This window comes from Pongo pygmaeus, chromosome 2 (genome assembly GCF_028885625.2).
Source record: "Pongo pygmaeus isolate AG05252 chromosome 2, NHGRI_mPonPyg2-v2.0_pri, whole genome shotgun sequence".
Lineage (NCBI taxonomy): Eukaryota > Metazoa > Chordata > Mammalia > Primates > Hominidae > Pongo > Pongo pygmaeus.
This window is the reverse complement of record NC_085930.1, coordinates 89689606-89717474: the sequence shown is the minus strand read 5'-3', so window position 1 is coordinate 89717474 and position 27869 is coordinate 89689606. Positions and strand designations below refer to the sequence as shown.

The 27869-nt window shown below is 39.1% G+C and overlaps 1 protein-coding gene across 1 annotated transcript; it reads right to left on the bottom strand.

Annotated features, from left to right (window-relative positions):
• Nucleotides 1-1637: 1637 nt before the first annotated feature.
• Nucleotides 1638-27869, bottom strand: LOC134739122 (uncharacterized). The gene is made up of 6 exons (XM_063661410.1): nt 27784-27869; nt 27365-27552; nt 6218-6312; nt 4050-4161; nt 2668-2775; nt 1638-1754 (listed from the first exon to the last, which is right to left on the bottom strand). Exons 1-6 carry the CDS (start codon nt 27796-27798, stop codon nt 1649-1651), a joined length of 624 nt encoding a protein of 207 aa, XP_063517480.1. The 5' UTR covers nt 27799-27869; the 3' UTR covers nt 1638-1648.

The window sequence follows — 27869 nt, the reverse complement described above, 5'->3', positions numbered from 1 at the left end:
AGAAGACTGCAATAGCATACGATAGGATATATAATTTGCCAAGAACATTTCTCAACCTACCTTTGTCAACTGCAAAGTAATCATTCCGTGGATCTAGTTCAAAGGTTAAATCCCCCAGGCTATCTTCATCTGTTGCCTGGCATACTCCAATCATTTTCCCAATTGGAATTTCTTCATCCACTGTGATGTCAACTTTATTGTGCTGAGTTGAGTTTTGTTTGTTTGTTTGTTTGTTTTTTAATTATACTTTAAGTTTTAGGGTACATGTGCACAACGTACAGGTTTGTTACATATGTATACGTGTGCCATGTCGGTGTGCTGCACCCATTAACTCGTCATTTAACATTAGGTATATCTCCTAATGCTATCCCTCCACCCTCCCCCTACCCCACAACAGGCCCCAGTATGTGATGTTCCCCTTCTTGTGTCCATGAGTTCTCATTGTTCAATTCCCACCTATGAGTGAGAACATGCGGTGTTTGGTTTTTTGTCCTTGTGATAGTTTGCTGAGAATGATGGTTTCCAGCTTCATCTATGTCCCTACAAAGGACATGAACTCATCATTTTTTGTGGCTGCATAGTATTCCATGGTGTATATGTGCCACATTTTCTTAATCCAGTCTATCGTTGTTGGACATTTGGGTTGGTTCCAAGTATTTGCTATTGTGAATAGTGCCACAACATACGTGTGCATGTGTCCTTAGAGCAGCATGTTTTATAATCCTTTGGGTATATACCCAGTAATGGGATGGCTGGGTCAAATGGTATTTCTAGTTCTAGGTCCCTGAGGAATTGCCACACTGATTTCCACAATGGTTGAACTAGATTACAGACAGTCCCACCAACAGTGTAAAAGTGTTCCTATTTCTCCACATCCTCTCAAGCACCTGTTGTTTCCTGACTTTTCAATGATTGCCATTCTAACTGGTGTGAGATGGTATCTCATTGTGGTTTTGATTTGCATTTCTCTGATGGCCAGTGATGATGAGCATTTTTTCATGTGTCTTTTGGCTGCCTAAATGTCTTCTACTGAGAAATGTCTGTTCATATCCTTCACCCACTTGTTGATGGGGTTGTTTGTATTTTTCTTGTAAATTTGTTTGAGTTCATTGTAGATTCTGGATATTAGCCCTTTGTCAGATGAGTAGATTGCAAAAATTTTCTCCCATTCTGTAGGTTGCCTGTTCACTCTGATGGTAGTTTCTTTTGCTGTGCAGAAGCTCTTTAGTTTCATTAGATTCCATTTGTCATTTTTGGCTTTTGTTGCCATTGCTTTTGGTGTTTTAGACATGAAGTCCTTGCCCATGCCTATGTCCTGAATGGTATTGCCTAGATTTTCTTCTAGGGTTTTTATGGTTTTAGGTCTAACATTTAAGTCTTTAATCCATGTTGAATTAATTTTTGTATAAGGTGTAAGGAAGGAATCCAGTTTCAGCTTTCTACATATGGCTAGCCAGTTTTCCCAGCACCATTTATTAAATAGGGAATCCTTTCCCCATTGCTTGTTTTTCTCAGGTTTGTCAAAGATCAAATAGTTGTAGGTATGCGGCATTATTTCTGAGGGCTCTGTTCTGTTCCATTGGTCTATATGTTTTGGTACCAGTACCACGCTGTTTTGGTTGCTGTAGCCTTGTAGTAGAGTTTGAAGTCAGGTAACGTGATGCCTCCGGCTTTGTTCTTTTGGCTTAGGATTGACTTGGCAATGCGGGCTCTTTTCTGATTCCATATGAACTTCAAAGTAGTTTTTTCCAATTCTGTGAAGAAAGTTATTGGTAGCTTGATGGGGATGGCATTGAATCTATAAATTACCTTGGGCAGTATGTGTGCCGAGTTGAGTTTATGGAAGTCACACTCGAGACAGCATTTTCAATATTTAATAAACTTGTTTAAAAAGGAAAGATTATGAGAGAGGCATTTGCTTGCTGTGTATTCTTTTCTACACCTTATGGTGGAAAAAGAGTAGGAGGTTGGAGATTGCAATGATAAGAGTGGAAATTGTGACCATGAGCTTAACAAGCAACCCATTTATTGATCACTTACCTATAGTTTAGACAAACTCCTAAGCATTTTTTAAGTGTTGTTGCATTTATTCCTCACAGCAACCCTAGGAAGTAGGGACCATTTTTTGTCCCCATTTTACAGACATGGAAATGGAAATTGTAAGACATTAGGTAACTTTCAGAAGTAAATGTCAAGGTGGCTGAGAGAGGATTTGACCCCGAGCCTATCTGGCTCTAGAGTCTGTATGCTTAATCACTGTGCTCTTATCCTTCTGTAAGAACCAGCTTCTTACTGGTTCTTATACTGAACCACTGTTGACCCTCAATACGGTTTTATAAACTCCTTGATGATAATATTAGCCAGAATCTCCCTTGAGGATAGAGAGAGATAATCCAACATAAGTCAGACACTAAGAACATATTGCACCAACACTTTATTCTTTTGCAATTTCAATACACTTTATACTCTGAAATCATTTTGCTTTCAGTTTTTAAGAAAACCCTTTTTAAAAAATCTTACATCTTAAAGTGGTTGTTTACATCTTACTCGTTTATTTTCCTTCTCAAAAAAAACAAAGCAAACATAAAAATTTAATAATTAATTTGCAAAACATTTTCAAATTCAATTTTCAAGGTCAAACTAAAATATTATGTTTTATGATCTTACCTGCAGGTAAGAATGGGGTCCTTATTGTTTATACTGATGAGAAAAATCTTTAGATTTCCAGCTGTAAACAGTCCTCCAGAATCAACCACTTTAATAACCATTGAAAAACTGAAAATGAACCCACAAGAAAGACAGTTGAGATTGTATAGAAACTAACAGGCTTTCACAGAAGTAGAATCTGTTTAGTTACAACAATCAGTTAAAACAATCGATTCATCTAGTTAAAATGTCAGTCAAGCCAGTTATTTTAATGGTTAGAAATGGCTAACATTTTGTTAAGGACTAAATCAGTCGAGTCAGTTGAAAGGACAGGCAGGAACTTAGAAAAGTCTGCTAATCTCCATACACTATAAAAAGGCAAAGGGAAATCCTTAGCATGTTATAGCAAACAGAACTTATGGCTATGGGTTCTTACCTTCCAAACACTGATGTTTCAATTTTGAAAACAGACACATGCAATGGAGAAGGTGTTAAGAACACTTCAAAACAATTTAATGACTATGGGGGGATATTAGGACAGTTAGATGACTAATGGGATTTTATTTTAACAGAGATGTGTAGGGGTTTGAGGCATAAGAGTGCTCGAAATGATGAAACTGAATGTATCCTAATTGAAAGATGAATGTTCATATCCATAAAGTATGATCTTGGGTGGTCAACTCTCCCAATTTGCCCAGGACTGTCCAGGTCCAGAGATTTAGCACTGTAAATCTCCCATCCGAGAAAACTCCTCTGTTCCAGCCAGACTGAGAGAGTTGGTTATCCCTTCAGAAAAATAAAAAATATACTTGAAATGTACTATTAAGACCAAACTGACTGTTTTTCTTCCACTTGTAATAAAAACTAAACCAGTTTTCAATATCCCTCTTCTTTCATAATTTTTCCTACAAGAAGATTATCTATGAGATACTCTTGACAAAAACCACAAGTCAATCACTGTTAAGAATAAAGACATTTAAAAAATAATTTTAAATGGGCTGGGCGTGGTGGCTCATGCCTGTAATCCCAGCACTTTGGGAGGCTGAGGCGGGCGGATCACAAGGTCAGGAGATTGAGACCATCCTGGCAAATACAGTGAAATCCCGTCTCTACTAAAAATTACAAAAAAAAAAAAAGAAAAATTAGCCAGGTGTGGTGGTGGGCACATGTAGTCCCAGCTACTTGGGAGGCTGAGGCAGGAGAATGGCGTGAACCCAGGAGGTGGAGCTTGAAGTAAGCCGAGACTTTGCCACCGCACTCCAGCCTGGGCAACAGAGCGAGACTCTATCTCAAAAAAAAAAATTAAATAAATAAATAAATAAATAATTCGGGGAAGCCTTAACTACAAGAATAGAAGGAGTAAGGTGTGGATGAGATCTGCAGCATTAAAGAATTCAACCTACCTGGGGTCTAGCTGAATGCTGGAAGGTTGATGACAGCAAGGAAGGAAGAAAGCAATGAGCCTTTCTAACACTTTCATCAGGATTTGAACAAGTGATTTCATGGCCCCTATACCTTTTTTGAAAGGAGAGAATGGAGAGAATTGATAAAAGTCAATGAGGCATTTCAAAATTTCCTTGACTCTCACTTAAAGGTCTGCTCAGTGACCCTAGAAGCTCTGCAGCTAAGAAGGAAATTAAGGAATAGTTATTCTCTGTAAAACTTCAATGAGGTCCCATTGCAAAGCTTTAGCCAAATACTTATTTATTCAAATTCTGCAAAGAAATGTTAAGTCGTCCCATGTTAGCTCCTTTGATTTAAATCATACTGAGAAAAAGGAAAGATTTAGTTTTCACTTATCAAGAAAAAGTTAGTTTGTTAAACACTCATTAACAACTTTTACTCCCATTATTAACAAATCTGGGAATTTATAAATACCTTGCTTGTGCATAATCACTCTTCCATGAGATACACCAGGCCAAAAAGAAAAGAAAAACAAAACTGTGATGGCTATAATCCATTATTCCCAGAGCGATTTATGAAATAAGGTAATTCAAATAATTGTTTGTCATGGGGCACAGCAGTGGGATTAAAGGAAAATGGATAAAGATTTTGGCAATTTCTACTAAAAAATTATATAAAGATAATGCATATAGCTGACTTTAAGAAGTTGGCAGAAGACAGCATATCCCAATTTTTTGGCCAGGCATGGTAGCTCACACCTGTAATCCCAGCATTTTGGGGTGCCGAGGCAGGTGGATTACCTGAGGTCAGGAATTTGAGACTAGCCTGGCCAACATGGTGAAACCCCATCTCTACTAAAAATACAAAAATTAACCAGGCGTGGTGACACATGCCTGCAATCTCCCAGCTACTCAGGAGGCTGAGGCAGGTGAATCACTTGAATCCAGGAAGTAGAAGTTGGAGTGAGCCAAATACGCACCACTGCACTCCAGCCTGGGCGACAGAGTGACACTCCATCTCAAAAAAAAAGTGAAAGTGTTAGAAAGTCTCATTGCTTTCTTCCTTCCTTGCTGTCATCAACCCTCCAGCATTCAGCTAGACCCCAGGTAGCTTGAATTCTTTAATGCTGCAGATCTCATCTAGTTTTGAACTCCTAATCTGTTTCACTGAGAGGTAATCTCATATGATGTGTGGGCCCCTAGTCTCCACTGGACTTCTCTTCTTCTTCTTTTTTTTTTTTTTTTTTTTTTTTTTGAGACAGAGTCTTGCTCTGTCACCCAGGCTGGAGTGCAGTGGCGTGATCTCGGCTCACTGCAAGCTCTGCCTCCTGGGTTCACGCCATTCTCCTGCCTCAGCCTCCCGAGTAGCTGGGACTACTTGCGCCCGCCACCATGCCCGGCTAATTTTTTGTATTTTTAGTAGAGACAGGGTTTCACTGTGTTAGCCAGGATGTTCTTGATCTCCTGACCTCGTGATCCACCTGCCTCGGCCTTCCAAAGTGCTGGGATTATAGGCATGAGCCACCGTACCTGGCCTCCACTGGACTTCTCTTCTAAAGAGGCTAACACTTAGGATATATCCCATCCTCAGCTTTCGTAATAGAAAAGAATCTCTTATCAGATTCAGGAGCAATTTGATTGGAAAGGTTTAAAGGTCCATTTCCTTTTCCTATGAAGCACATTGATGTAGAACATATGACTGAAAAGGGTGTTCACAAAAATCACTACAATAATAAAAATAATAACTTGAACCAGTGGCTACCCACTTAGCAGATGGAATCTCAGTGCGTTAACTTTTTAAAGATACTATATTACACTGTGAATGAATTCGGTGTCACAGGTATCCAGAGAGGAGTACTCACCTACTTCCACAGTAGGATGCAAATGCCACCCCCAAAACAATCATGGCTTCACTCTGAAAACAGGATGATGCAGAGAGGAGCCCCAACAGCCAAGTCTAGCATCAATCAGCCACCATGCAACTATCTGTTAAGTAACGATTTCATTTAAAAAAAAAAAAAACACCAAAAGCATCTTTTTTTTTTTTTTTCCAAAAGCATCTTAATTTGGGGAGCACATCAAGGCCAGATGAGGGAAAATATTCATGAAAAGGGAAATATGAACCAAAGAACTGGCATTTCGAGTGAAAACCCAGTAGCAGTATTTACCTTCTAGATTCACTTTCAAAATCAGAAACTGCTGCTGTGGAAATTGTTCCGATGCTGTCAATTGTAAAGCCAGAGCCCTCCGGGGAAATGAAGTACTGTTTATTGGACAGTAAAGAGAAAGCAAAATATTGCAGATACATCAACTACTTCCCTGGCCTGATTCCACGCATCTCTAAAAACCAGGCCTGAAATCTCTTTGTGCTCTGAGCCCATTCCCACTCCCCTGACTCCCCTCCCCCATACATGACAGACGCTCAGTAAATGTTCGTAACTGATGATGATGATGATGATGATGATGATGATGAAACTATATTCCTTTCAACCAATATCAAGTTTCAATTCTTTCAAGTTTCTATTCTTGAAAAAGTTCTATTCTTTTTCAAGAATAGAAAAATGAATTTTCCTATTCTCTTATGTTCAGTATGTTATCTGAACATTTCTCACAACACTTCCCCCGATGCTAAAATTAAATAAAAAGGAGTTTACGTTTAGAGAAACATGCTGACTGTTTAATGAGAACTCAGGGATAATTTTGTTTGTTTGCTTGTTGATGGAAAGGATGGGCTTTTATGTGGAGGGAGGTCGCAGAGCTAAAGAAGGAAAAAAAATATGAAATACTGAGATGTCTGTTCATCTGAATTTGTATGTGTAGGCACAGGCAATATTTTATCAACTTGTTTTCTTAACCTCTCATTGATTTTCGTTTATACTACTTTCCAGTTATTCTGTTAAGTGCTTCAAACACGTTGTCTTTTAATTCTCAATAACTCTACGTCATAGGTACTGATATAATCCCTATCTCACAGATAGAAACACAGGCTTAGAAAATTCAAGTGGCTTGTCCCCAGTTTGAGAGCTGAGTCTTTAGTCACTTTACATCATGCCTCTCTGTTCTCCACATTGTATCCCTAAGATAAACTTCTCGAGAAAGACAGCAGTGGAAGTCAGGGTCTCTAATCTAGGTGAGAATCAAATGACCAGAAAAATCCAGGGCAAAAATCCGTAAGAGAATTAATATCAAGAGTTCGTTACCCTGAGTGCTATTTACTTAATAATTGTGTAGACAGAGAGATCATTTAATAGAGAAGATTAAGCCCAGAAGAATTGCAAAGCAACCTCAAAATCTTTTGGAGAAATGAGTGACCTTTTAATTTATCGACTTTCTGATGAATCATCATGTTCCGATTCATTTTAATTCATACCATCCATTTCCATATATATAAATAAGATGGACTTGATTTCTGCTCTTTCTGTAGAACAATGTAGAATATTAGCATTCAGGAACACAGGCAAATCCATCACATATTTACTTTTACGTCAAACACAGGAATAATAATGCTTATCTCATGGAGAAAGGAAAAAAGGAGATTGTGGTTAAATTACCTGAGAGCACTCACACACACTGGGTCTGGTTATATATAAATATATATGATTTTTAAAAGATGCTTGCATTTATGTTTGCAGTTCCAAATTCAATTTCAGTGTCACACAGTTGTCAACAATTGTTTGGGAGCAATGCACATGGGGAAGCTACATCTTCATGAGGTTTAACTTTTCATAAAATTCAATATCCTTTTTTTAAAAAAAATTTGATGACACTGATATGAACAACTCCCACCTTCCTTTAGGGAAGGTTTGGAGATGGCGGTTGCTAGGCAGCCAGGGCCATCACCAGGAAAGCCACCTAAATGAAAGATTCCCCCGAACAGGAAAGCAGTCCTAGGGATGAGAAATTAACTCTCTGTGGGGCCAGGCAACTTAGATTCTTTTTCTGTTTGCTTTTTTCCCCTCCCATTGTATCTGTAATGATACCATCAACTGGTGAAGAAATATTTGAGCCATAAAATAACAATGGCAACCCAACTCCCAGGTTCTGAAGCATGAGAACCGATTACAGGGGAGAATGTGTGTCAAAAGGAGCCATCAGTTTTTCTGGATGGACTTATCCACAGAATCCGCTTTATTCCCTTCTCTGAAAGCCTTGTTCATGACTATTTGCTTTTAGAGAAGCTTGGGAATTGGAAATGTCAGTGCCCAAACTTCAGATCAAACACAGTGAGAAGAGTTAGAGCCCCTCCAACAGCTGGCAAGCTCGGTGCTTCAAGAGCAGGGATATAGGAACCATGGCTGGATTCTTCTGGGTTCTTAGCATCATTGATAATAAAAATAACAACAGTGATAGCTATCAGTTACTCTGACCCTGTGCTCAGATTTTTCCTTAATGAATTCATTTAACCCTTGAGATAATGCTAGCCCATTATCTCAATGGTGAGGAAACTGAGGCTTGCAAATGTTAAGGAAGTGACTCAAGAATACATAACTAGTGAGTGGTTAGGCTGAAATTCAAACCCAAGTCTTTCTGACTCCAGAGCCATTGTGTTATTCTGCTGGTCTCATGGAAGACTACATTCCTGGGAGAAATACAATATGTCTTTCTATTTTTAAACTTGTTTTAAAAACATTTTGAAAGGGGATTAAATAATCTAGGTGGGTGAAAACGTTGTTACGGAGCAACTCAGTGTCACTGTTTACAGAGGAAGGATAAGGAAAGAAAGGACAGGAAGGAGACAGAAGGGGAAGACAAGGCAAGAGAATAGTGGTCTAAAATGGAACCCTGAGAACTTGCAACATTGAAAGGGCCAACAGAGAAGGGTAAACCAGGAAACAAAATAAGACACAGTCGTTCTCTCTTTCTTTCTTTCTTTCTTTAACCTCATTTAATCCTCATAACAGCCTGGAGGAAGATCCTATTATTAACCCTATTACAATTTAAAAACAAAAACAAAAACAAAAAAAAAAACTGAGGTACAGAAAGGTTAGGAGACTTGCCCAGGGTCACAAAGCTAGAAACTAACAAAGCCCAAATTTTAACCTAAGCCACTAACCTTAGAATCCATGCTCTTGTGCTGATATACTATGTCTAGTTCAGTTGATCGACCCAGAGTAAACTTTTCTTGAGGGATATTAGTACTGAAGTATGATCTGGGCTGATTTTTTTTCCTAATAGAAAAATATTTTATGATTCTTTTGAAGCACAAATATTGGCTAATCACTGATCACCTGCAACAGGGGTTCCCCAACCCCCAGGCCACAGACCAGTACTGGTACGTCACCTGTTAGAAACTGGGCCACACAGCAGAAGATGGGTGGTGGGCCAGCGAGCATTACCAACTGAGCTCTGCCTTTTGTCAGGTCAGTGGGCATTAGATTCTCATTGGAGTGTGAACCCTATTGTGAAGTGTGTATACAAGGGATCTAGGCTGCACACTGTTTATGAGACTTCAGCTAATGCCTGATGATATGAGGTGGAACAGTTTCATCCTAAAACCATCTCCCCTTCCTCCATTCACGGAAAAATTGTCTTCCACAAAACCGGTCCCTGGTGCCAAAAAGGTTGAAGACCATTGATCTACAAAACCTTGTATAGGAGAGATATATTTTTAAGAAAATAGTTTGAAACTATAAACACACTTATAATCCTATCCATTACATTAGTGTAACTTTGCATCTTCATTTTGGGACTATGTAGAGTAGAATGTCACTTCACCCTGAGCATTTTCAACAGAAGTACAACGGGGGCCCGGGTGCAGTAGCTCACGCCTGTAATCCCAGCACTTTGGGAGGCTGAGTAGGGTGGATTACCTGAGGTCAGGAGTTCGAGATCATCCTGGCCAACATGGAGAAACCCCATCTCTACTACAAATACAAAAATTAACTGGGTATGGTAGCGCACACCTGTAATCCCAGCTACCAGGGAGGCTGAGGCAGGAGAATTGCTTGAACCCTGGGGGCAGAAGTTGCAGTGAGCCAAGATCATGCCACTGCACTCTAGCCTGGGCGACAGAGCAAGACTCTGTCTCAAAAAAAAAAAAAAAAAAAAAAAGTAAGTACAATGTGGCATATGCTTGCCCTTGAAAGCCTGAGACTTCACATGAAATCCTTTTTCCTTTCCTGCAGAGTATATTAGATCCCTCTCATACATCCACTTTATAAGCAATAGGAATGGTTTTTTACCTATACATGTCCACTGGACTATTAGAGCCATTATCCTTCCTAGCACAAATCCCTATTAACCACTCTAATACATTGTCCTTATAGCTAGCTATAAAGCTAGACACCTCTATGCAAGTTTTCGCTGTAGTATCTTTGCTTGCTGAACCCAGACCCAGCCTCAGAATCTTTCTCAACACTCCTGAGAGCCTCTATCCATTAATAAGAGAGGGTATGCAAGTGGAGTATGATTTGCCATCCCTGACCTAGCCGGATGTTCTCAGTGGACTTATGCAGGTGTTTACTGTTTCCCTGGTAGCAGCCAAGACATCTGAAAACAAATATTTGTAATATATGCAGAATTACTGAATCCTAATACCTGGTGTAGGTGGGCCCAGGAATGTGAATTTCTAACAGGCTGACCAAAGTAATGTTTATGTACTCTAAATCTGGTTCTTTAAAAGTGATTTTCAACCTTGGCTATACAATAGAACCACCTGGAGAGCTTTAAATGGGACAACGTCCAGAACACACCTGAGACCAGTGAAATCAGAATCTTGGGGGTATAACCTGGGAAGGAATATTTGTTAAACGGTGTATAATTTCACAGTGCAGCCAAGTCTAGGATCTTGCTATAGCACATCTACCTTTTTTTTTTTTTTTGGCACCTCAATGCAGTAATCTATTTAAGACCTACATCTTTCATGGATCTCAGTAGACCAATATTCATCATTCTTTCACATGTTCCCATTAGACGGATTAACTGCATGATTTAACACTTGGTTTGTATAGGTTCTCTTCCAGCTCAGTGGCCTTCGTTTTTGATATGTATCTTAAGGTTTCCCCAGAAACCGACCCTAAGATGAAAATTTGTGTGGAATTTATTTAGTAAGTGCTTCAGAAAAACTGTGGAAAAGGGATTGAGATGGCAAGGAAGCCAAACAAAAGTGTGATTGCAAAGTCCCAGAGATGCAGCTTTAGCTTGGCCCTGTAGGCAAGCTCAGGAGTGCACGTTCTGCCTCAGAGTTGTCTCCACACAAGGAAAAGAGATGGGGCTTTCATATTCATTGAGTGGTTAAGGGTTACTCCAGGGAGATGTAAATTCCCAGGTACTTTTTGTTTTTTCAACCTGCAAGAAACACCCAAAGGCAGCCCTCTCTTCTGGGTGATGGAAGCAGAATCACATTGAAATTGGTGGGGAATGGAGTGCACCACACAAAAATAGCAAAAAGATATCCAAAGGGATATGGGAAGAGCATGGATATTGTCCACTGCAGTCTCTAAAACTTCCTTTGTTGTAGAAGGCTGAAATAATTGTTTGGCTGAATCATACCAGAAAGCAGAGTTAGTTACCACATGAAGAAATAAATCACCTTATATGTGAGTAGCATTTAATTCTGTCCCTCCCATATTCTTTGATAAGTCTGTTAGCAAGTGGGCTTCATTTCATCTCTGAATTGATTGGTAAGGGCTACCCAGAGCATTGTGCTGAGAGAAAAGGTGAGCTCAGGTTCAGTCAGTGATGTCTGCCATGAGCAAATGAGAAGGCAACCAATACTGTCAGTGAACTCTGATGCCTCTGGTACCATCAGAATGCCTAGGGAGCTTTTAAAAAATACTGATGCCTGGGCCCACCCCTAGAGATTCTGATTTAATTGGTCTGAGAGGGGGCCCTGGCCTTTGTGTTTTATTAAAAGCATCCCACTTGGTTCTATTGGTGCTGTCAAGACAAAGAACCACAGTAATATTCACCATGAATTGCCAAGCTATTTCCCAGTTGTTCCAGGAAATATTTTCAGGAATACTTTAAAACAATGAAATAAATCCTCCTAAAAATAAATATTTTATTATAATTCCTTCCTTAGTCTTATAAAAATTTCTCTTTCAAATGTGAACATCAGGATATTTTTGTTTGTTTTGTCTTGGGCCTTCAACAAAGTGTTGACCTTAAACATGCTAACTGACGCCAAATCTTCATCTTGTGTGAAAAGGCTTAAATTACTGATTTCTTTTCATATATCCTTCAAATATTTACACTCAGAGACACACATACCTCTGTAAAACAATCACCTTTACCTATAGAAAACATTGCCAGAATGTATACATTTGCAGTGTGTAACACAGAAAATAATAATTCATTGTGCAATTGTTTGGACTTTATTGCTTGCAGCAAAATGATTTAGCAATGGCATGACTACCGGCTACGGTATGTTACAAACTCGCATGCCATCTTGTGGAGGATGTTGCAAGCTGTGCAACTATGAGGTAAACAACTGCCCCAAAAATATTTGTTAAAACTATGATTGTGGTTTTCTCCAAATACCTGACTTTCATGTGGAGAATTAAAGATATTTTCTAGATAATTAAAGCTTTTCTTAAAATCAGTTTTCCACAATTATATAGCTACTTCAAGCCAAATTGTTTGTTAGCTTGAATAACCCAGATAATTGCCTCCATTCTCAAGTTTATTTGGCCACTCTCTGCCTAAACTAAATGATATTTCATCACATAACAAAATTATCTAACATCATATCGTATGACTCAAACCTTCTCCCCCCTTTCTCTTGGTGTCACAAAAAGATAAAATTTTAAGATGACGTTAGAGTAGAAGACCAGGACACTGGGAGCAACCCAAAAATTAATCTCTCAAGTGATTCTGCAAACATTTCCTGAGAGTCTACTGTGAATTAAGAAAAACAAGGCCCACTGCCTGTTTATGTGAAGGAAGAACACAGATAATACAATTTTATAGGAGCATTGATATGTCTACAGGACCACAAACCAATTAGGTGAAAGCAAACCATTCCTCTGCTGTGTAAATTGGCATCAAGTAGCCCAAAGAGTTAGTTTTTCTACTAGGTACAAAAGGTTTACATCCCTAAGTAATCTCACCTTTTTAATAAATATGAGAAAAGATTTGTGTGCATCAGCACTACCCAGGTGATGTGGTATTACATGAACAGCAAAACATTTTTGTTTTGTCTTGTTTCGTTGGCTGTTTACTTTGAACAGGTTAACCATTGACAAGTCTTCATTTTATTTCTGTGAATAGACTTAAATTCTGGATTCCTGTGTAGTGATGCCATAAATGGGTTCCTACCCCTTTCACATCCTCTTCTTCTTGACACTGACCACAATGGGTTTTAAGGAAACCCCAAAGAGCCCTTTCTGTTCCCAAAAAGATAGCCACCCTTATTCTCCTTCAAGGGCAATGACTACATCAACCGTTTAAATCTCCTAAGAGACTAGTCTCAAGCATAAATTATTATCAGTGCAGACTATTCACCTCCTGCCACCTTTAAGCAACCACCAGGACATATCCATCATACCTCACCTACCTCAGTCATCCCAGGAACTTCAGTCCTCATCACCAGGACAACCGCTTATCCCACTGATATCATCAAACCCTTTCAATATGTCCTCAAAAATTTAGTCTCTCATCAGCAATCTCCCTTTTATCCTCTACCTCTTCTCTGAATGTTCCCTTTCCCTTCACATTTCTCTGGACAATTCCCTCTCCTTCTCTTGGAGACAGCAAATTCATGCCTTTTCCCCTTCTTCGAGTCTCTAGCACTCCCCGCAACCCCCTCCCTCTCCTCACTCTCTGCTGCTGGCCTCATTTCTTATTTCACTGAGTGGAAGCAATCAGAAGAAAATATCCACTGCCACTATTTAAAATTCTTGATTATCGTTTTAAAACTGCAAACTATTCCTCTTTAGAGTTCCTTATCCTTTTCACTGCTTTATTTTGCTCCGTCACACTAGGCAGCATCTGATATACCAAAATATATGGACAATCTTCCTACCGCTAGAATATCAGCTCCATGAGAGCACAGATTTTTGTCTGTTTCCTTCACTGTTAAAGCCCACTTCTTAGAACATTGCTTGGGACAAATAAGTGCTCAATAAATAATTGTTGGTCAGGTGTGGTGGCTCACACCTGTAATCCCAGCATTTACTGAGGCCAAACAGGACAATCGCTTGAGCCCAGGAGTTTGAGACCAGCCTGTGAAACATAGCAGGACACTGTTTCTACAAAAATTTAAAAAATTAGCCAGTGGTGGTGACATGCACCTGTAGTCCCTGCTACTTAGGAAGCTGAGATTGGAGGATCACCTGGGCCTGGGAGGTTGAGACTTCAGTGAACTATGATCATGCCACTGCATTCCAGCCTGGGCAAGAGAGCGAGACTCCGTCTCAAATACACACACACACACACACACACACACACACACACATATTGTTGGAAGGGCAAAAGAACGAACATGCAATTACTCTACTTGCCATTTTGAATATGTCCCCTTATACCCCATCTTCCTCCCTGTTTCTATAAACAAACTGTGCTTCTGACAGCAAGCCCTCCACTTGTGCCTGGATGCCATCGCTTCAACAACTGTTGTCACTAACTCCTGCATTATTCATTTTCTCCTCTCTATTGTATTATCCCTATCCACATAGAGCATGCTATAATATTTCTCTTCATTCCAAAGTAAAAATTTTCCTTGATTCCAAAATCTCCTTTAGGTACTATCCTATTTCCCTGCTCTGCTTTTTAGGAAAATTCTTTGAAAGTTGTCTCTGCTCACTGGCTACTTTCCTCACCTATCATTCTCTTGAAACTTCTCCAATTAGACTTTCATTCTCACTTCACCAAATGAACCCACTTATCAAGGTCACCAAAGATCTCCATTTATTCACTCATTAAACACCTCCTATGTGCCAGGTACTTGTCTGAGTTCTGGCAATTAGCATTTTGCCACTTCCGTGATTGGTGATCTCAGTTCTCATCTCCCTCAACATCTCAGCTGCACTTGACCAATCTCTCCTTGAAATACATCGTCCTGAGGCAGGAAAATAGGCTCTGGAGGCAGGGAACCTAAGGTTGTTTCACAACGACTTCCTAGAACTAAATTGAAAGGAAAACCCTAACTTTCCACACCTAAGTAACAAAAGGATCAGAGGCTACACTCTGCAAACCCCCCACCTTTTCTGTCCTGCAGGTGGGATATTGGCTGTCTGCAATAAATCAGCCTGGTTTCGGGTCCAGTCTTCCTTTGCAAATTTTTAACTTCACTCCAGCCTCTGAATGGTTGCCGTCCACAACCAATCAGACTGATTGCGGGCAGAGCCTTTGTTTGCATAGAAGTTTAACTTTGTAACTTCACCCCAGCCTCTAATTGGTTACTTTTTGCAACCAATCAGATGTTGGCATAGGAATGTGACATTTTTAACTTCACTTCAGCCTCTGGTTGGCTGCTTTCTGCAACCAATCAGACTGATTGCGAGCTACCATTTTATTTACGTGAAGTGAGCAGGAAGTGGCCAATGGGAAACTTCTAGGGGGTATTTGAACCCAGGAAGATCTTGTATCCTTGCCCTTGAGCTGCTGCTCAGGTCTGCTCCCACACTATGGAATGTACTTTCGTTTTCAATTAATTCCTGCTTTATTCTTTCATTGCCTCATTCGTTCTTTGCTTTGCTGGGCATTTTGTCCAATTCTTTGTTCAAAATGCCAAGAATCTGGACAACTTGCAGTCACGACCCTCTACCAGTGACAGCCCTATACTTCTGGGAGACACTCCGCTCTCCTGATTTTCCTTTTACCTTACTGGTCCTGTTCAATCTCATTTGCTCAATCGTCCTCTTCCTTCTAACTGCCTGAGGTGATCTCATTTGGTTCCAGGCTGTAAACACTGTGTACAAACTGGTAATTCCACATTGACACTCCAGGCCCCATGTCTTTGATGAACTATGTATTTTTAAACCTAGTTGCCTACTCTTTCTGGATGTTTAATTGGCTTCTCAATCTAAACATGTTCAAAACAAAGCACGTAATTTTCCTCCTCAGCCTCATTCCTCTTTAATGAGTCGCTCAGGCCAAAAACCTAGAAACAATCTTGATCCCTCTCTTTCCATTATATCCCACACCCAATTTGTCAAGTCTGTCAACATTACCTCCAAAATATATGCAAACTGCCAACGTGTTTATGGGGAAAGGGTAACCATGTTTGCAATTTACTTTGAAGTGCACAAATATAATAAGAGGAATTCATATATGGATACAAAAATGGATAATGGTGTGATAATGCAGAGACAGTAAAATATTAATGATAGAATCTAGTGGTGGGCATATGGGTGTTCACTCTTTCAGTTTTTCAGCTCTTTCACCTTTTTGGTATAATTAAAATTTTCTATAATGAAATGTTGGGAAAAATTTGTAAAATGCAATAACTTCTCATCACCCCAACTGCCCCCATCATCTCTCACCTGGACTGTGGCAGTCACCTCTAAATGGTCTCCCTGCTTCCACTCTTGCCTCTTGACAGTCAACTTTTTCACACACAAGATAGTTTGATCTTCTAAAAATATTAATATGATTTATTCCCCTACCAAAAATTTCCAGGGGATTAATCCCACATTAGTCAAAAGAAGATCCAGAGTCCTTACCAATGTTTAAAAGAACCCACAAAATCTGATTGCTGGCTACATCTCCAATGTCATCTTTCTAATTCTCCCACTTACTCTTTGCTCTTCAGTCAAATTGCTATCTTTGTGGTGCTTTCCAAATAAATGCTAAGCCTGTTTCTTCCTGGGGGCCTTTGTCAGCAATATTCTACCCCAAGATATATGCAATACACAATTTTGACTAATTGTGTATAGTTCAAATAACACTATATGACTTTATAGATAGTGTGGGTATCTTATAAGAAAGTTCTTATTTCCAGTTTCTCCTCTTGTCACTTATGATGTTGCTGCCATTCATTTCACTTATGCACTTGATATAATCACCCAATACACTGTTACTATTAAAGTGATCTTTTAGATCAACTAAAAGGAGAAATACATATACTTTACCTTCATTTATTCCTTCTATATCCTTCTTTATGCAGATCCAAGTTTCTGCGCTGTACAATTTTCTTTCTCCCTGGAACTTCTTTAACATTTTTTGCAGGACAGGTGTCTGGTGGTCATGAATTTCCTCAGTTTTTGTTTGTCTGGGAAAGTCTTTATTTCTCCTTAGCTTTTTTTGTTTATTTGAGGTATATTTGACCTCAATTTAAAATTGGATATATCTAAGGTATGGAATTTGATGACTTGATATAATTTTATTGGATATACTTTATTTAAATTTCAATAAAATTTCATTTTAAATACTTCATTCCACTCTCATTTTGTTTGGTTTCTAATGAAAAGTCTGCTGTAATTCTTATCCTGTTCCTCTATAGGTAAGGTGATTTTCCCTCTGGCATCTTTCAAGATTTTCTCTCTCTCTCTCTTTGGTTTCTGAGGCTTGAATATGGTATGTCTAGGGGTATGTGTGTGTATGCAGGTATGTGTGAATATATAAAATCTGGTAGATGAGTCCCAGATAATATAAGGCTCAGGCAAAGTCTTTTCCTTTGGAGGGTAGGCCTTTGTCCTGCAGAAAACTCTGGGATTATTTCACAATGATTCTCTTCTCTTCCCTCTCCCAGAGACACAAGGTGCTCTTTCTTGGATCTTTGCTGTGAGAACCCAGTAGAGTTCATAATGGTGAAACTTACGAAAGTGTAGGACTACCCCCACAAGACTGTGACACACAGTTTCTCACTCTCCTGCTAGTCCACACTTAGCCTCCAGTAATTCATCAAAGCTACCAAGTAAATCTTCCCACCAGTCTATGGTTCCAGAAGCTTCTGTGCCAAATAAGCAGAGGTTGGCTGTCAGTCTTCTGTTTACCTGTCACTCCAGATTTTGGAGTGGCAGTTTGCCCTAAGGCGTCCAAGAAAAGTTTTGATTTTCATTTTGTTCAGCCTTTCTTTGTTGTGAAGATGAGAAGTCCCACTTTTTCTACATCTCAGAACAAGTATCAGGGATTCTTAACATGTAGAGTAGTAATGGTGGTGAAGTATGAAAAGCCCTGGCCCTGGAATTTAGGTAGGTCTAGATGTGGATATAATCCAGACTCGTTACATTGTCATTTATTCAGCAATTACTATGGAATTTCATCTTTCACCTTTCATCTTTCTAATAACCCCAGAGATAGATCATATTAGATCAATCTTACAGAGGGATCTAGCACAATCTTTCTACTCTGTGGATTCTAGTTAGGCATTGTATAAGATGTTAAAAGGCGTTACATTTTTTTAAGTGCAATGGACAAATAATTGGAACAAATTTGATTAAACACACATCTCTCTATTAGACAACTCCACAGGGAATTTAATGTGCTGTGTATTGTTAATTCAGGGGAGTTGTGTAGACATCTTTTCCCAAAATAATTTGATCACAGGATCTTTTATTTTTCTCATGGAGCGTCTGGTAAACTCTGTGTTGTGTGGAATACTTTGGGAACTGTTGGTATGAGAGCAAACATGCAAGATTTAGAGCAAGATGGACATGAATTTGAATTGCAACTCCACTACTTACTGTTGAGGCAAATTACTTCATTTCTATTGGCCTCATATTCCTCCTGTATAAATTAAAAACATATTACTTCTTTAGCAATATATTACGTAATATTATAGCAACAATAGCATCTACTACAGGGATTAACATGGGGATTCAATATATAAAGTATGTGCCTATCACATAATAAACACTTAATAGTTATTAATATTATTTTACTATCATCATTATCATCAGGCCCCAAAACAGTGGCAACCTCTTCCTAATATTAGAACCTGTTTTTCTCTGAATCAATATAAAGACTCAAACAAATGAATATTGTTACCCAGTCATGAGTACATGAATAGCATCTGGCCTGATCTACTGTGTCACAATTGATGTGTGTAGGAGTGTGTCTAAATGTAAGTTTCCACAGCCTATGTCACCGCTGAAATGTCATTCCATGATTGGTGAAATTCTGAGAGAACATTGCATAGACCTTCCAAATATGGCCCAGGAACAAATTCTCCTCTGTGAAAAGTGTAGGGCCGGAACCAGAAATATTTAATCTCTATGAGCAAGCGTTTAGAAGTCTTTTAGTTGAAATGAATTACTTGCATTAATTGTCTAGTAAGTCATTTCGATTGTACATTGGAGTCACAACTAAACCCTATTGGACTGTGATGTGTTTTATGCCCTATAATGTCAACACTTTAGGTGGGTGAGCTGCCATGGAGAACACCAAGGAAGCAATTGTGTTATGATATCTGATTCCTGTGCGGCTGGAGCTGCTCAGTGCTGCATTCAATCCTATAATCTTGAACATGTTGATTTGGAGCAATATGCATGATTAGGTGGTTTAATTGCATGTTACAAAGAAAGCTGTGACCTTTCCAGTCCTGTCCTGGATGTGGCATTGTGCTATTGGGAGAAGGAGGAGACAAATGTGTGTGGGGAAGCTTGTGTAATTATTCAAGAGTACTCAATACTTTTTAAAACCACGTGGACAATACCTCAAATATTAGTGGCCATCTACTGCTTAAAGAAAATTTTGTATGACTCAAGTTGCCTTGAGAAAGTATCCAGTAGCATTACCAAAAGTTGTAAATATTGAGTGTACAGCATCAACATGTTCAATTCTGTAATTTTTAGCCAGTCTGGGAAAGCAATACAACACTAAAAATGAAAGACACAATATTATTTTCTATCAATTCATTAGCTAAAATATTATAGTTTAATAATGCCATAACTGTTCCATATGGCATAAAAAATTAAGACATTATTATAAAGCCTATCGTTTGCAAAATGTTTTACAGTTTAAAAGCTACTTTCATGTTCATATAAACATAATCAAATATTATGTTTAATTATAATGAGAGAAAGCAATATGAGACAAGACAAAGCAGGTATCATTTTCCCAATTTTATAGTTGAAACAGCAAAGCAGAAATGTTAAGTGATTTGCAGTAGTAGAGTAAGAACTTAAACCCAAGCCTCTTGCTACCAAGCCCATAGTTTCCTCTCCATCTAGGGCATTATAAAACCTGAGGACGAGACCTAGAGTTTTGAAATACAAATTAATTCTGCCAGAAAGCTGGATTCTTTCTCTACCTGTGTACAGCCAAGATTCCTAAGAACAAAATGAAATGTCTTGACATCTTTTGCTAGTTACTTAAGGATTAGGTTGGGTTGGCCTGCACAGGATGGAATGTACTAGAAGGGAAGCAATTACCCGGACAACCCAGACCTTAATCATTTTCACCTAAAGTATCCTGATAATTGAGGCAAAGGTATGTCTGAAACCTAAGTTGTGGGTATAATTGACTTGATTGCCTCCATGGCTTTATATTTGAATTCAATCACACATAAAACCACTAGGCACTGTTATTCTCTGTCCCAAAGCATAAATTACCTCCAAAATGGTGTCCTCTGGGTTGTTGGCCACTGCTCGGTAAATGACTGTGCCTGGGGCAATATCTTCCAGGATATAAATCTCAGTAACTGCCAGAAAATGTATAACAGATGTGCTTGAATGAGCATCACTACCATAAGCCTAAAACCTCTCATCCAATCTTGAATTTCAGATAAAACTTAAGGCATTGCGCTTGCTCAGCACAGATGTTTTTATACGGATATTCCCATTAAACCTACAATAATAATAATTTACCGTCTGTCAAGTGTCTCTTCTGTGTCACATATAGACCAATGAGATTTATACATTTAAACAGGAACAATGTTGAACATTTTTGAGTGCTTATTAATTACTAAGCACTTAACATCACTGGTTACTTTATTATCATTTCCATTTTACTAAGGTTTAGAAAGATTGAATAACTGGCTCAAGGTCACATAGCTGATACATTAATATTGCCTAATTATTTTATTAAAGTTTGTCTTGTCCTTAATTTTGCACTCTTCCCTTATGTTTTTAAAACAGTGAGGAATACAAACTTGCAAATTTTCCAGTGGAATCCCTTTTCCAAGGAACAGGAACCTTGAGGCAGTAAGAGATCCTTGAGTATCTGAAGGGAAGAACCACCCAGGGGAAAGTGCTGCACAATTGTGCCAAGAAGGCAGGATTTGTGGATAGCCAAGGGGTCAATGGGCCTGCTTAGAGGGTAGCCAGGACCTGCTCATCTGATGAGCAATGCTCATCAAGTGTCCACAAGCACTCTGGCGCCAAGCTCGCAGTTTTAGAAGTCAGAAGAGTATAATTTCACCTTGGATCTGCCCAGGAGGAGTTTACCATCTGCCCTGGGGAAGGGAAAAAAGGGAGACACTTGTTGAGCACTTACTGTGTACCTGGCACTTTAAAACCCTGAGCCTCATCAAGATGGGATTAATATCTCAGTTTAATCAATAGGGAAACTGAGGCTTAGACAGGACAAGTAATTCTCTCCAGTTAGTGGCCACTCCAATATCTGAGCCTCAAATTTTTTTTTATAGTAGAGAACATGTAGGCATTAAATATTTGACTACATAGAAAGAGACAGAGATGAGAAAGAGAGAAAGTGAAAGAGATACATACACGGTGAAAAAAATAAAAATAAAAATAAAAAAACAGAGCAAGAAGAAGCAAAAGAGGCATGGTCCCTGTCCTTGGTGAAGCTTCTAGCTTAATGATATAGACATATCATTAATTAAATAATCACACAAATAAGATAATAATTTTTAGTACACAATCATCAAACAAATAAATGAATAATTCTCAACACTGAGAAAGTTACTTCACCTTTCTAAGTCTGTTGTCTATGTAATAGAAATAAGAGTAGGACTTACCTCTAGTGTTGTGAACGTTAAATAAAGTAGTCCAGTTAAAGCTCTTAGGACAGTGCCTGGTACATAGTTAGTGCCCAGGGTCAGCCATTTATCATTTCTATTGTTACTGTCATTTTTATCACTATCATAGCCATGATGTTTTGAGAGTACAAGGGGCACAGGGAACAGCATCTATGTAGACATATCCACTAGAGCCCTCTTTCCCCAAGGGAAGAGCCTCTGTACCTTGGTCACCCTGGGCAAGAGATCCAGTGAAGGTGGGTGGTTCATTCACATCTGCAATCTGGATTAAAATGGTCTGTGATGCTGTTGCCCCTTGGTTGTCTTTGGCATAGATTATCAGGGAATACAGTGTCACCATCTCAAAGTCCAGCTTGGGTACTTCAGTGGTGAATAACTACATTTTTTAAAAACGAAGAATAATGGAGTGAATGACTAGCTTCATAAGGATGTAGATGGAATATTTTAGATCTATAATCCCCAATATCAGTCAGCACTTTTTAAAGACGTAAAAATTTTGTACTTAAAAAGCACGGTGATCTGATTTTTTTAAAAACTTCCATGAGCTGAGAATTCACTTATGTTGTATCCAATGGTTTCTCTTTCATTTTTCCATCTTTCCATGATTCTTCCTAGTAACAAAGTCAACCATTTATAGAACCCCTTCCTCACTTTGTCAAGGATTATCCTGAGCATTTTAAAAACATTTCATTCTATCCTTGAAATTGCAAGGGGATGCATTTTACAGGTGCCGAAGCTGAGACTTGCAGAGTTAAGCTGCTTGGCCAAGTTTTCATGGATAGAAATACAACAAACCTGGTTTCCCCCTGACTTCATGCTCATGCTCTTCGTCGTGAGTCTAAGCTGCTTAGCACTCAAAATGGGCGAAAGGGCCAGATAACAGCCCCTCTTTTCCCTCCTCTGTTCTGTCACCCACGTCTCCTGTTTCCTGTGTCCTTTGTGGTTTTCACCTGGTTTTCAAACTGCTCTGTTCAGGGTCCTCTTAAGGTTGAGTATCAACAGAACCGGGTTCCAGTTTCACCTCTAGAATGAAATGGCCCTAAGACTTTGGCCATGATCTTTCATGTTTCTAGATTAGATGTCTTCATCCTTACATGAAAGCCTTGTAAGTTCTGTTACTAATGTCCTTCCCAGGTCTGTCATGATGCGGCTAGGTTAGGGAATGCTTGTTTCTAAAGCTTTCTTATTAGTAAAGTAACGGAAAGCAAAGATTTTATTGAATAGCAAAAGCCACTGGAAGGGGTTAGGTACTTGTCTTTGGGCATTCTATGTCAAACCATGAACCCTTTGTCTAAAGTGATTATGAGTTTTAAGGCAATACCAATAGCTTACATGTATTGAACACTTAGTATTTACCAACTCTAAGTGTTTAATATTAATTACATTCTTTAATCCTCAGAAAAACATTGTGATTTGTACTTTTATTATGCCTATTTTACAAATGAAGAAACAGAGGCTTAAAGAGATCATCTAACAAGGAACAGAGAGGCAGGACAGGAATCCAGACTTTCCACCAAAATCCATGCTCTTAGCTACGCCGTACACTACCAATGTGGCCTCCTTCTCAGTAATAGAATCACTGAATCTCAGAAAAAAGGAGGATAATGTCACCCCACCAACATCATATTAACAAAAGCTAACATTTGTTGAGCACTTTCTTTGTGCTAGGCATTGCTCTCAGCCCTTTAACTCACTTAATCATCAAAATCAACCTGTGAGAAAGGTAGTCTTGCTACCATCCCCATTTCACAGATGAAGAAATTGAAGCTTAGATTATAAAATATATCCTAAAATGTCATGCTGCAGGAAGAGGCAGAACCTGGACCTGACCTGGGCCAATCTGCCCCCAGAACCCTTGCACTTATCAGCATCAGCTGACTGCAACACCTGCTTGTTTTTCACACAATTATATGAAAAGTCAGTAATACATGGATATTTTATAGCTATACTCTGCTGAGCACTTATGGGTGACTGGACATTTTATCTCTTCAATTCTCACAATTATCCCATAGAATAAATGTTATTATCATCCCAATGCTACTGATGAGGAAATTGAGGCTCAGAAGTTAAATACTTTGCTCAAGGTAACACAGCTATTGAGTGACAGAGCTGAGATTTAAAGTTAAGTCTTTCTGACTCTAAATTTTTTCCTTTTCATCATACCCCGATGCTTCCTGATAAGTTAATTTAATACCATAGCCTGGTGTTAAAATATACAAGGTTTTCCAGCTCTGCTTAAGCACAGCCTTATCTTCAAGGAGCTCCCTTAACCAAGAAGTACAACCCTGGGCTCAAGCTGGCCCTTCAGTTGTGTTTCCCTCTGTCCCGGGAGCCCCAAGGACAGCAAGTGTGTCCATTTTGCTCCCTAGCATCTTACACGGTATCAGGCTTCCCATTCATTTTCAACACGTATTTATTGAATCAATGCAAATGCCTATTCTTTACACTGGGAGAAAACAGGAAGATGGTTTAAGTCTCCATCTGGCAGATTACTCCCATCCAGGGAATAGGCAGGGTGAACACAGAAAGGGTAACTTGGGTTCATTTTCCCAACCTGCCTATGCAACCCCACTTAGGTTGCTCAATGACAGGTAGCAATTTGAAGATTACATAACTGGAGTGTAGCTTGTCTCATTTCCATTGATTTATCTATATAATCAGTTCACTTCAAGCTTTGCTATTGTTTCTGCAGAGACTAGCTTGGTGTTCATTTGGTGGTTGTTGGTTTTTGTTTTGACTGCCTGACCAATCGCCCTTCCTAAGGTCAATCAGTCTTTTGCAAAACAAACAAGCATATATGCTGCAAGGAAAGAAGTTCAAAAAAGGATAATGATATGCTGGGATATGCTAAACCCCAAATAGAACAGTATTTCCATCCTTGTACTGCAATGTTGTAGAAACAGTTATTAACTCATTTCTTTTAACCTTTATCTGCAGGTGTACTTGCTTGTTATGAAACTGCTGCATAATTGAACTACTTCTAAAGCTTGTCTTTAATACAGTTATGATTATGTGGCCACATCTTTCTTAGTTTTTTTATTGCCTGTAATCTGGCTATAATAATGCTAAATATTGAAGTATAAGTATATTTATTACAGTAACAGCTACTGTGTGTTGACTGCTTGCTACGGACAAAGCAGTAAGACAGCACTCTCCATACATTATCTTTCAGAATCTTCTTGCTAATCTCTGAAAATAATAATTAAAGCACAGAAAGCCCAATAAATTACCCAAGATCATGTTTCTACTGACTGAAGGAGCTGTGGTTGAAAACTAGGTTTATCAGACCCCCGAATCAGTGCTTAGAGCAGCTATGCTCACTACCTTCACACACAGAAACACACACACATACACAGACACACACACACACACACACACTAAGCAAAACTACTGAACACTCTTTGCCATCATTCTGCTATTTAGACTTATAACAAAAATCTAATTAAGAACAAGCAGGAGAAAACATTTTACACCAAACTGAAGCTGGAAGCAAATTTAAGTCTGACAATACCAAGGTTTGGCAAGGATATTCAAAAGCCTCATAACAGACCTCTCCTGCCCCTTTTAAATCTGTTCTCTTTACAATAGCAATTTAAGCTGTAAGCAAATCATGTCTCTTTCCTGCACAACTCCTCAGTGGTTTCTTAGGTGTGGGAGGTGGATTTAATATCTCCAATTCTTTAATATTTTCTATATTCATGTCTTTTGCCATGTGCCTTGGCAATTCCTCCTAATAAAAACAGTATATTTCTTCAGCCCATGGCTTGGATATGTGACACTTGTTTTAGCCAATGATATGAGCAGATGTGGGTCTTGAAATGTACATGTGGGGTTGAGAAATCCTCTTGCTCTCCTCCTTTTGCCCAGAGAAGAATGTCCCTCTGCTAGCCAGTGTCCCAAGGAGAATGGGAAGGACAAGAGACAGACCTGAACTCAACCTGCAGACTGGAGCCAAACCAGGCTAGATCAGCTAAACAACATGCTTCTCTCAAGGACTTTATTACTCCGGCACAGCAAGCAGCATAAGCTTCATGTTCACATTGGTCCCCTTGCTCTCACATGCCATGGGGACCATGTAGAGGAGCCCAGCTGAATGCTGTGCATGCAGTGGGTTTGTATCAAGGTCTAAGAAACTCTGACCTTAGGGAATCTGGATGTCTTATAACAGCAGTCCCCAACCTTTTTGGCACCAGGGACTGGTTTCATGGAAGACAATTTCCACAGACCAGAGTTGAGTGGGAATGGTTTCAGGATAATTCAAGATCATTACATTTACTGTGCACTTTATTTCTATTATTATTACATTATAATATATAATACAATTATTATACAACTCACCATAATGTAGAATCAGTGGGAGTCTTAAACTTGTTTTCCTGCAACTAGATGGCCCCATCTGGGGGTGATGGGAGACAGTGACAGATCATCAGGCATTAGGTTCTCATAAGGAGAACGCAACCTAGATCCCTTGAATGAGCAGTTCACAATAGGGTTCACGCTCCTATGAGAATCTAATGCCGCCACTGATCTGACAGGAGGCGGAGCTCAGGAGGTAATGAGAGGGATGGGGAACAGCTGTAAATACAGATGAAGCTTCGCTTGCTTGCTTGATACCCACCTTCTGTTGTGTGGCCCAGTTCCTAACAGGCCATAGACTGATACTGGTTTGTGGCCTGGGGGTTGGGGACCCCTTTCTTATAATGAACAATCAGCCTGCCTAAACTTTGATCCAGAGGGAAAAATTAGCTATATTTTATCTAGCTGGATATGATATAGCCATCTAGGTAAACAAAGCTTCCTAACATGGCTCACAGACACGCAGGCTGTGCCTTCCCCATCTCCTTTGCAGTATAATCTCCCACTGTGCTTTCTCTTTGGCTCCTGTCACGTTGATCCTTCAGTCCTCTCTTTTTACCATGCTCCTTCTTGCTACAGGGACTTCGCACATGCTGCTCCCTCTGCCTGGAATGTTCTTCTCTTCTTCTTTATCTATTCAATTCCTATGCTATGCATTCTGCAGATTGCTTTTCATGTAGCTCTTCCTCAGGGACCTGACTAGTTAAAATGTCCTCTATAGGGACTCCCACAGACCTGTGAGTCTGCCTTTCTTGGCTGTTACTGAATTTACAATTTTATGTTATGTTGGTGCAAATGTAATTGCCATTGAAAGTAATGGCAAAAACTGCAATTACATTTGCACTAACCTAATACTTTTGGGTATATTCACTTGATCAGTATGTCTCCCTATGAACAAGTCAATTCTATGAGGGCAAGGAATTCCCTGTGTCTCAGTAGATTCTCAATAATTACTTGTGAAATAAATGGATCTTGATGTCCCCAAGGATTTTTAGAGTGTCTGACATATAATAGGATTCCAAAGAGTGGTCACCAAATTAATAACATACAGTAGAACGTAAGAAAAAAGAGAATGATATTTCATTTTAAAGCCCTTATGGTATCAAGTGATAATACTGTTTGCCAACATACTTACTTTCCAAAGATGTGTGGATCTATGAGACAGCACAAATGGATGGACTGCAGGATTTGCATTAATAATAACAGGATCTCCAACCAGAGAAGCATGAGGTGAGACAGACACAGTGATTCTGGCAATCTGTGTATGTTCAGAGGCATTTTCCAGAAGAAGGCTGGCATTCTCAATGACAAAATTTGGAAAAGCTAGAACATTTTAGAGGAAACACAAAAGTTGTCTTTTTAATGAGGATTTCTACAAGGCTTCCTAACCTATTTTGTATTTTAAAACCACAAAGGAAACGTGCAATAAATACTTCTTTTTTTATTAAATTTTTTTTATTAAATTAGAAGTTATTTTTTAAATTAAATGTCTTAAAAGTCAGTTGAGTTGGCTTGGTAGGGTCATCAAGAGCTGAGAAAGATTTCAGAACTTACCCTACAAGTTACCATACTGCAGTTCCATAGAGGCTGGCAGAAGACACAAGACTTCTGGGTCAGAGACAAAGGACTTTATTACTCAT